General features: G+C 39.2%; 4 protein-coding genes across 4 annotated transcripts; 2 read left to right on the top strand and 2 right to left on the bottom strand.

The window, feature by feature from the left end:
* Nucleotides 1–122: 122 nt before the first annotated feature.
* On the bottom strand, nucleotides 123–1,077 carry LOC108174041 (uncharacterized mitochondrial protein AtMg00810-like). Its single transcript, XM_029108762.2, has 2 exons — nucleotides 903–1,077; nucleotides 123–820 (listed from the first exon to the last, which is right to left on the bottom strand). The coding sequence occupies exons 1-2, from the start codon at nucleotides 1,075–1,077 to the stop codon at nucleotides 123–125; spliced, it is 873 nt and encodes a 290-aa protein (XP_028964595.2).
* Nucleotides 1,078–3,330: 2,253 nt separating this feature from the next.
* LOC103443002 (thiohydroximate-O-sulfate sulfur/sulfate-lyase (nitrile-forming) NSP5) lies at nucleotides 3,331–5,636 on the top strand. The gene is given in 4 exon segments (XM_008381784.4): nucleotides 3,331–3,464; nucleotides 4,459–4,858; nucleotides 4,861–5,316; nucleotides 5,319–5,636. Coding segments are annotated over 4 exon segments (954 nt in total). The 5' UTR covers nucleotides 3,331–3,434; the 3' UTR covers nucleotides 5,387–5,636.
* Nucleotides 5,637–5,996: 360 nt separating this feature from the next.
* On the bottom strand, nucleotides 5,997–9,534 carry LOC103443004 (fasciclin-like arabinogalactan protein 21). Its single transcript, XM_008381786.4, has one exon. The coding sequence runs from the start codon at nucleotides 8,997–8,999 to the stop codon at nucleotides 7,938–7,940; it is 1,062 nt and encodes a 353-aa protein (XP_008380008.3). The 5' UTR covers nucleotides 9,000–9,534; the 3' UTR covers nucleotides 5,997–7,937.
* LOC103443003 (uncharacterized) lies at nucleotides 6,052–6,738 on the top strand. The gene has a single exon (XM_008381785.4). The coding sequence runs from the start codon at nucleotides 6,052–6,054 to the stop codon at nucleotides 6,736–6,738; it is 687 nt and encodes a 228-aa protein (XP_008380007.3).
* Nucleotides 9,535–10,844: the final 1,310 nt, after the last annotated feature.

The following is a 10,844-nucleotide window of genomic DNA, read 5'->3' as shown; positions in this document are numbered from 1 at the left end:
CATAAGGCAAGTTAATGGTACCATCAACCAACCTTTCCTTAATAAAGTGCCTACTCACTTCAACATGTTTAGTACGATCATGTTGAACTAGATTATGAGCAATGCTAATGGCAGCTTTGTTATCACAATAAAGATTTGATGGCTTTGTAGAATTGAAACCCAATTCTCAACAAAATCTTGAGCCATAACAATTGTTGCACGCCGTGTGCCATACCTCTAAATTCAGCTTCAACACTGGATCTAGCAACTACATGTTGCTTCTTACTGCGCCAAGTAACTAGATTTCCTCCAACAAATGTAAAGTATCCAGTAGTCGATCTACGATCAGTTACTGACCCAGCCCAATCTGCATCAGTGTATCCTTCAACTTCTTGATGTCCATGATTGGAAAACATCAAGCCTTTTCCAGGAGCAGACTTCAAATACCTAAGAATGCGTTGTACAACATCCATGTGGGCTTCACTTGGCCTATGCATAAATTGATTCACCACACTTACAACATAGGCTAAGTCAAGTCGTGTATGAGACAAATAAATCAACCTCCCAACTAATCTTTGGTATCTTTCCTTGTTAGCCGGAACTTGATCAGGATAGTCTCCCAATCTATGGTTTTGCTCAATTGATGTGTCTGCAGGTTTACAAGCTAACATCCCAGTCTTAGTTAATAAGTCTATAACATATTTGTTTTGAGAAAGAAAAATGCCATGCTTTGATCTTGCAACTTCAATACCCAAGAAATATTTCAGAATACCCAAGTCCTTCATTTCAAATTCCTTGGCTAGATACTTTTGAAGTTTTTGAATTTCCTTGACATCATTACCTGTAATCACCATATCATCCACATAAACAATTAAGGCTGTAAGTTTACCTCTATCATGCTTAAGAAATAAGGTATGGTCAACCTGAGTTTGCTTGAACCCATAATTTCTCATCGATTGAGCGAACCTGCCAAACCATGCTCCTGGTGATTGCTTCAATCCATACAGGGACTTTCTCAACCTGCATACTTTGCCATATCGCAAGTGCCAGTGAATCCAAGAGGAAGATCCATGTATACCTCTTCATCCAAGTCTCCATGATGGGTAAAGATGACCTTGATCAAATATTTAAATATAAGAGGCAATTTGATTAATTGATTTCACAAAATATTTAAATATAAGAGGCAATTTGATTAATTGATTTCTTTTCCACAACCAAAAATGATATTTCATCCAAATCCATTTCAAATTTAATATGGGAACGGCACATCTAGACCTGTAAACAGGTCAGGTTTATTGGGTTTGAGTCGGGTTCAATCCGACCCATTAAGTTAACGGATCACACGAACCTGACCCGTCTAACGGGTCATCCGTTTCACCCATTAATAATAATTTTTTTTTTTTTGCATAAAGTTTATTTTTTGTTGTTAAGACTTTACTAAAATTACTAAAACATCATCAACTAACAAGTCTAACGGATTGACCCAAAATGAGCCGTTATTTAACGGGTTCACCCGTTAGCGACCCGACCCATTAAGCATCCATCCAAATATTAATATTAACGGGTCGGGTTAACAGGTCGAGTCCAAAATGCCAGGTCTAGGCACATCCCATGCCTTTGATATCAAGGTCAAATCACATTTTGGGTTCTCTAATTGGAACCTATTTTTCAATTTGGTCCCTATCCTTTTAATTTTGGAAAAGTAACATTTGTTATGCTAGAAATTAAGTCCTACAAATCTATAATTGTTAATTTGTTATTGTTATGCTAGACCTTCTGTCAAAATAAGTCATGTACCACGTATGTGAGGCTAAATCAAGGAGCAAATATGGAAAATCAAATTAGAAAATTATATAGCAATGGTTCCTTAACTTTAACCCAATTGGAGAAATGGTTCTTCAACTTTAACACAATTGGAGAAATTGCCTCTTAATGTTAACCCACTTAGAGCAATGATCCCTCGACTTTAACCCAATTGTATGGATGATCCTTCTAACATGACTTATTTTGACAGAATTCTGACGGAGTTGATGAAAAAGACCATAAATGCACGTTTTGATGAGTTAAGAGACTAATGATCATGAATTTGTAATTGAAATACCATATTGCTCAAATTGGGTTAAAATTGAGGGATAATTGCTACAATTTTCTCTTACATAAAATATCAAAAAGGCACATCCCATGCCTTTAATCTCAAGGTCAAACCACATTTTTGGTAATTCATTACCAGGGCAAAATAATAATAATAATAATCACATTTTTGGTCCTCGAATTGGAACCCATTTTTCAATTTGGCCCCTAATCATTTTAATTTTGGAAATTTCTCGTTATGTTAGAAATTAAGTCCTTCAAGTCTATAATTGTTAAGAATTAAGAGAAACAGACAAAATGATTAAGTATTGGGTTGACTGCAAATGATTTGGAACTTTGGAGAGTAAAAAATGCCTTCACACATGTTGTAATTGTATATTATTTCCCCATCGAATCTAATGTACTAATTCGAGATAATTAACATTTGGACTCGATTGCAAACTATACTAAACTACAGAGCTAAAATGGTGAATATAAAAGTGATACGAACCAAATTGGAAAATGAATCAAACTACAAGGGCAAGAAATGCAACTTAACCTAATTAGGAGCAAACAAAAAATGGCCTTATCAAAGCACAAATTGGCATGGTGATTGGTGAGTTATACACATGTGTGTGTGTGTGCGAGTGAGTGTGTTCCAACAGATTGTTGTGCTATGACAGCACCAAACCTAATTGGAACCAACTCAAGCTAACCCACATGAAATTTATCAAATGAAAATGCAAGAACAAAATATTAAAGACACCAAGATTTTAACGAGGTTCCTCAACAGTCAGTGTAACTGGAGTACGTCCTCGGAGCAGTAGGAGCTCACCCAAGAATCCACTATCAACCAAATGGGAGTTTACAAAGTGTTGGCAATCTCATAACCCAAAACCCCAATACACCCAATAACTCTCACTCACCAAAGAAACAAATAGAGAGGGAAATATAGTGAATAATTTCCTCTCTATACAAAGCTCAAAGCTAATACACAAATACAACTTTGATTGAGTGAGTACCAACAAAGAAAGAAAATCACCTTTCTTTCTTCTCTTCAAAATGGGGCTGCAGCACCTCTGTTTTCTTCTCTGTTTTTCTGGTGCACTCTTCTCTTCTCTCTCTCATTTCTCCAAAGGCAACAACCCCATATTAAAAACCAAAACCCACGGGTGTTATGGCCAAAACAATTCACTTTAGACAAGGTGCTATGTTTTCCTCCCCAAAACATGGAAGGGACATAATTATATTGTCTTTTTTCCTTTTGAATTGTTTAATAGCCACTTGGCCACTTATTCAACACTGATTTCCAAGCAATTGAGAAACCCAGCAAAACTCAGTTTTAGTCCTACACTCCTCTCTTCCATTATTCTTCCACTCCAGCCATGTCTCTGGTTCAAGGCAAATGGATCAAGGTATGTTCCCTTCACCACTTTCTTTCATCTATTTTATTTTAGATCATCAGCTTCATTTCAATGATTTTTGATAAACCCTAATTAAATCAGGGGTAGTCAATTGAGATTTTGAAATATTTTAGTTCTTTTTACCAAAACTAGGGGGTATATATTCAGTAGGATATTAAGTAATCATCTGAAAGTCTAGGTGTATTCAATCAAGATTTTAAAAGAGTTTATAACGTTGTAGGTGTATTTAATTAGAAATTGATTTTAAATAATTTTAAAAAGTTGGGCAATTCGAGAAAATTAAAAAGATTTCGTTGCGTATTTTAAGTATTCATAAATTTCATCTCTCTTCCTGAAAAATTTGAGACAATCCACTCAAAATTTTATATGAAATTTCTAAAAATCAATTAAACTCCAGCAAAATCCTTTATAATTCACTCAAAATTTTAACTAAAATCTTCCTATTTAATTTTAGGGTTAAAGATTGGATCTTTTTACATGATTAGCTTATCTTGGTTATCTCCATCCTTCATAAAATCAATGAAAATACTTGAAAATCTTCATGATTTGATGTAGAGGTCACAACTATAATATGTTTTAATAGATTGGATCAAACTTTAGATGTACTCTTTAAGGTGATGTTGAACAGAATCAAGTTTTTGACTTATCTTAGTTCTAACTCATTACTCTATATTCACCGTTTGAGGGATTTTGAGATAAGACTTTTTACATGTTTACATCAAATGAATATCTCACTCATTACATCAATGTATACACCAAATAATAACACATAATCTCATATATGTCGTCAAATTATAATATGTAGTGTGATCCCAATTGATATATAGTTTGTGGCAACATGTGACTTTGATGCTAGCATGGCTTCCATTTCCCCACCAATTTTAACATATTATTTGCTTGTTTCCATTTACTTGGTTAGATGCATCAAAACCCCGAAAGTTTCTTCTGCATTTGTCCAATTAGTAATATTGTATCATTGTGTCAGCTTGATCAAAAGGGGACTGGTCCTGGAGCTAGAAGCTCACATGCCATTACCCTAGTAGGACAGAAGGCCTATGTTTTCGAAGGCGAATTCACGCCACGTGTCCCGGTAGACAACAAGCTCCATGTGTTCGACGTCAAGGAGTAGACGTGGTATGTGATTGAAGGAACCAGAGATGTCCCACCATCATGTGTTGGTGTGACACTAGTAGCTGTTGGAGAAATTATTTATGTATTTGGAGGTAGGGATTATGAACATAATGAGCTCTATTCCTTTGACACATCCACACACAAGTGGACTCTAATTTCAAGTGGGGACACCGGGCCCCCTCACCGTAGTTACCACTCAGTCACCTCCGATGACCACCACGTATACATCTTCGGCGGATGTGGTGTTGCCGGCCGCTCAATGATCTATGGGCCTACAATGTCGTTGATCAAAAGTGGATCCAATACCCAAATCCGGGTGACAACTTGATGGGGAGGGGTGGGGCGGGCCTGCTAGAGGTCCAAGGAAAAATATGGGTTGTGTATGGCTTCGCTGGAGAGGAAGTGGATGATGTACACATCCTTGATCCAGCCCATGGTGAGTGGGCCCAAGTTGAGACAAATGGCAAGAAACCAACGGCTCGAAGCGTATTTTCTACCGTAGCAATCAGTAAATACATAATCACATACGGCGGGGAAGTGGACCCTAGTGACTTGGGCCACTTGGGTGTTGGAAAATTTGCAGCTGAGGTTTATGCATTGGACACAGAAACATTGTTGTGGAAGAAGTGGGATGATGGTCTAGGCTCAGACCATCATCCCAGCCCTCGCGGATGGTGTGCGTTTGCCTGCGGGCAATGGAAAGGGAAAGAGGGCCATTGGTGTATGATGGGAATTCATCAACTAATGATCGACTTGGTGATATTCATTTCTTCACTCCTTAAGTGATTGGATTAGACATGTGATGTATGAAAGTGATGGTGATAGTGTCATGTGCTGGAAATATGGAATTTTGGGATGTATTTATGTAAGTTTGTAATAAGATCTAGACACGACATTGTGTTTGTGGGAATGAGGTTGTATTTTGGTTTTTAATTTTCTATTTGGTAGATATGATTTTTTTTTTCTTTGATGTAATATAAATCTATACAGAATATCGTATGAATGAGTAAATAATTACTTAAGTTACAAGTCTCTTATCCGGTAGAATTTGATTAAGTTTGATATTTGGGAGAAATAGATTACGCCAAATGTAGTGTTGTAAACTACCATGTGGTATCCTAGTTCAGTAATATTATGCTACGTAAAGAAAATTTACACCTAAAATGTCATCAGCGGAGCAAAACATCACGATGACGTGAGCTCGTTCAATATATGCAAGGAAAATAAAATACAATAGCTATTTCAATAAAAAGATAAAATTACGTTGGCCAAATTCAAATCGAGGCAAAAAAAGATGTCAGAGATGCAATTTTATCAAACACGAGGGCTTTTCAGAAAATTCAACTGCCGGAGAAGGCGACAAGTGTAACGACTTCCAGCAAACGGAGATCCAGTTTTCTACTCAGACCCGCCATCGATACAAAGCTTGCTTCCGGTCTCCTCCGTTATGGAGAGGCACATCGAGATATTCCTGAAGAGGCTCTCCTACGTCGCCATCCTCATCGGCACCGTCACCTTCGTCTTTCTCCTCCTCAAAACCCCCGACACCTGCGTCGCACCAGGTTCTCCCCCCAAGCCCCACCTCCGCTTCCCCAAATCCTCCTGCGACGCCTCGCCGCGCCTGATCCTCCCTCTCCACAAGAAGAACAACCGCCTCTGGTCCACCAAGACCTGGGAGAACAAGGTCCGCTCCTTCTCCAACTTCTTTCGCGCATTTTATCAAATGGATCTCCTGCACAACGAGTCCAAGGTCCTCTGCGCCTCTGCCGGCGCCGGCCACGAGGTCATGGCGCTGACCCAGTTGGGCGTCGCCGACGTCACCGGTATTGAGCTCCTCGAATCCCCTCCGCTGGTGAGCCGGGCCGATCCCCACAACTTGCCTTATTTCGATAATGTGTTTGATTTGGGTTTCAGTGCTCATTTTGCCGAGGCATTGTTTCCGAACCGGTTCGCGGCGGAGATGGAGAGGACGGTGAGGGCCAGTGGGGTGTGTGTGGTGGTTGTGGACGAATGTGGGGATGAGGAGATTAGGGAGATTGTGGATTTGTTTTCGAATTCGAGGTTTCTTGGTGCTCTTAATGTTACATTGACTGGATTGAGAATGACAAGGATTATTATGAAAGTTAAGCGCTGATTTCCTTTTGGTAATTCTCTATTAGATGTTTATTGCATTTGTTTTCGATTTCGAATTCCTGTTGGTGTGTGAATTAGTAATTCTCTTTAGGATCTGGTGTTAGTGAGCTACTTATGATTTGAATTTGTGATTTGAAAACGAATTAAGCAACTGCGGAAGAACTCGAATGGATGTAGATTAAGTTTGGAACTGTTGTGGAAAAGTATGGTAATGAGAGTGAATGGCTTCAATGTGATGTATGCTTTGCTTTCCTCTCAAGTCTCATCATTTCGGGCAGGTTTCTCTGTTTTATCTGATCAAAACCCTCATTTTTTACCGAGCACGATCAGCGATGCGGCAATTTCTTTGTCTAGTTGAAATCACAAACACCGGCTTTCTTTTTTATGTAAGATCTTGATGATATGTGCAATTAGGGGCATTCTACTTGTTAGAAACTAGCTTGGACTTATAGGCATGCTGAATGTGAATTGACCCATGAACATTGATGATAACATCTTCTTTGGTGGGTTTGGTGATGATTAATGCCGAAGGTTATCATTCATATCGACACCTGGTTTCTTAAGTCGACCTAGTTACAGGTTCTTAAAAATTCTATCGGTCTTCAAGCATTGGATTTGACAACTTGGACAGAGGTTAGCAATTTGTTACAAAGTAGAAATGGTTCGCCTCATTTTTAGCATTATATTTTCTGGTTAATATGCCTGTTGGAATACTCAGATTGTGTGGAGTAACTGATTGATCGACGGATAATCTATATTCCCCCCCCCCCCCCTTTTCTTACTTTCCTGAGTTGTCATTGTGTCTTTCGTTATTTTTTATGAATGATGTGCAGATGTGCAAGATTTGTGTTTTAAACAGATTCTGGTTTGTGTTCTGTGCCTTTGATTCATAGCATTCATCTAACAAATAAGCATGCACCAAACCAACAGTTACAGGAGGCTGAAAACTAACTATTTATTGAGTCAGTGATTTAACTATGCACTGAATCAAATGAGGATTTACACTTCTTATCACATACTGCTTCACAAACCAAAGACAAAAGTACAGCGGTTCATCCTTCATCGAAATTCAGGGTTCAAGTTACTCTAGAACTAGAAGTATTTGTAAGGTTTGGATTTTGCATGATTTCATATATGAATTGGCTGAGGAGGATGAGACGGAGTTATACCGTTACAGGCACCCGTTGATTAGAAGCCACGTTATCTCACTGGAGTAGGCAGATGATCCAGCTCAAAAGCTCGGGAGATCCCATGGACAGTAAACCTATTTGAAGAAAAGATATCAGGTGCCACGATTTTCACTCCATTAACGACCAATTCTTTCATGAAATCCAGAGTCCCAGTGAACTCAAGAGGCTGATCATGAAGCAGGGTCCTGAGCAGTGTTCTGGCAGGCATCGATTCGAGCTCTCTGGTTGTATACCTCTGAGGCAGAATATGAAACCTCACAATCTTCTCGAGCAAAGGGGAAGGATACGCTTCAAGCTCCAAGCTTGGCGGAAGAAAGATTGTCACAGACTTCAAACCCTTATGATCTCCAAGAATCCCATCAAGAACAGAGTTCAGCCCGACAGCGAAAGAAACGAACCCATTCGAGCTCAGCAATCGGATGATCCGGGACCATTCAACCATGTTCTTGGCATCAGGAACATCAGAAACCATATTGGAATTGGCATCACAGGCAGGCGATTGGATAATATCCCAACCCTGACTAACATCTCTCGGATCCAAAGCGGAGAACGGGCCAAGAACACCGTGAATCGAAATTGGTCCGTCAAGAAACAGATTCGGGTGCGACACCAACACGTGATTGATTTCCACCGATCTTTCCTTCTCATCAATTTTGGTTACTGCGATCTTCTTGTTCTGATACAGGGTCGGCAAGCAAGTACCCTGAGCCATGTTCACAAGGTGTTCGAAGGAAAGCCTGAGAGGAGAAGTGTGGTACCGCAGGAGGTTTTTGAGAAGGCGTGGCGGGAGGGAGGAGTTGGAGATGGCGGAGTCTTTGATGGCAAAGAGGGTGGTGGTTGCGGAGGAGAAGAAGAGTTCCGGCGAGAGCTGGAGAAGGGTGGCGATGACGGTGAAGCCAGCTCGTCTCAGAGTTCTTGAGGCGCCGAGGTAGACGAAGCGGCTGATGGGTCTGGATTGGGAGGACTCGTTGTTGGGTTGTGACCGCAGAGTCATGGAGATTGCGATGAAGGCCAAGATTACAGCCATGGAGAAGTAGACTGCTGCGTGCCAGCGAGTGCAGGGAGGCGCCATTGCTGTTCGATTCGAGCTTGGTTATTGAGAGAGAGAGAGAGGAATGCTTCGGGATTTGTGAGTGTTGCAGTGGAGGGAAAAACAGAGAACAGTTATAGTTGTATGCAACTGACTAACTGTTTTATGGCAAAGAGACCAAGCTAATGGGCCTATGAGGGAGGCCCAACTCATATGAATTTGAGATGGGCTTTAATTCAAGTGCTTAGAAGGTTTTAGTTGAAGTTCAATTCTACTGTCGGAATGTTGATTGACGTGGCGAAGTCATCGGCTGATTTTTTTTTTTTCAAAATAATTCTACTGTCTAGACGATCAGAGTATGTGGATTTCCAGCTGGAGACACAATTGGCAACAATTAGAGTATGTGGTTGTCTGGCTGTAGACACAATTGATTGTGGGGGTGTTTTGTGCCTACAATCGGACGGCCACCTTACCCCACTCGTCCAAACCACAGAACGAGAAATTAGTATTTTGATGAAATTGTAATTTCATATGGCTCACTACTTTATATAAAATTAAATGAGAGAGAATGTCTTGAATCCTACTTGGATATGGGTCTTTTTCTGAGCTAACACATGGTGAATGAAGAAAGTTGGGGTTTCACTATAAAATCAATTGACAATATGAGAAATAGACTAGCACAATCTCTTATAAGCACATGCAAGGTCTCTTATTTCCTTAATGTGGGATTGATAACTCTCAACAAGCCCTTCACATAGGGTGAATTTTTAAACCTAGCAGGTGGATAACACAAATTGAGTGATGTGGAGCATGTATGACTGTTGGACTTCACACATGGGTCAACTTGCTTTGATAATATGAAGAAAGTTGGAGTTTCTACCATAAAATCAATTAGCAATATAGATAGTAGCTCAATCTTTATAAGCACATGCGAAGCCCCTAATTTCCCAAAAATTTTTAACTCCCAACAATTTCTTCACTAAATTAGTTGGACTTGACTAGAAGTTTGTATCTGTTCGATAGTGGTCCAATCACAATTGCTTGAGTAGTTTTTGTTCAATGAGGATCATCTCTGGATCCTCTTTGTGAGGATCTCGGAATTCTTCCAATCACATCTGTTCATCGTATATTGTGCAGTAAAAAAATCATTGTAAATCTTTTTATTTAAAATTAAATATAAACAGTATCTGACGAAAACTAACCGTACGATATACGATAAACTGATGTGATCGGAGGATTCTCACAAAGAGGATCCTCATTCGTTTTTGTTATCCCTTTTTGTTAAAGTTCAGTCAACCCCAATAGATATGTGAACTCTCTCGTATTGAATGAAGGTTGGGAAACGCCAACCTTCCCCTATTCAATATTTTGGTGACTTGCTCAAAGGTCAAAGTATTTGTAAGTATAATGTACAATTTATACGAAATTTTTGCTTACAATCAAAGTATATCTCGCTCTTTTTATTGTAATTCGACGAGTGATTCAGAAAAAGAAAATATGCAAAACAGAAAGAGAAATATACACGTTTAGGAAATAGCCAAAATTGTTTATCACTTTCGTCATCTAAATTCAAATCAATGCTCCTAAATCCCCATTTTAAAAGAGGAGATGTATCAATCGGGGTTGAGGTATGCATGAAGGCAATTACAAATATCAAATTAGTAAATTCATGGTCTATATACGAGCAATATTCTACTTTAAACCAATATAAGCAAAAAAAGATTCCTATTTACATACATACTGATCAAACTAATATAACTTGGTTAAGAAACTAATAAAGTAAAAAACATTAAGAAAAAGTAGGAGGAAAATAGGAATATGTAGTTCCAACAACCCAAATATTGGCAAAGGCGGTTGCAGCATAGCACAGGCACGAGGTCAAATTTT

This window comes from Malus domestica, chromosome 09, assembly GCF_042453785.1.
Source record: "Malus domestica chromosome 09, GDT2T_hap1".
In the NCBI taxonomy this organism is placed as follows: domain Eukaryota; kingdom Viridiplantae; phylum Streptophyta; class Magnoliopsida; order Rosales; family Rosaceae; genus Malus; species Malus domestica.
This window is presented reverse-complemented; position numbering and strand designations above follow the sequence as displayed.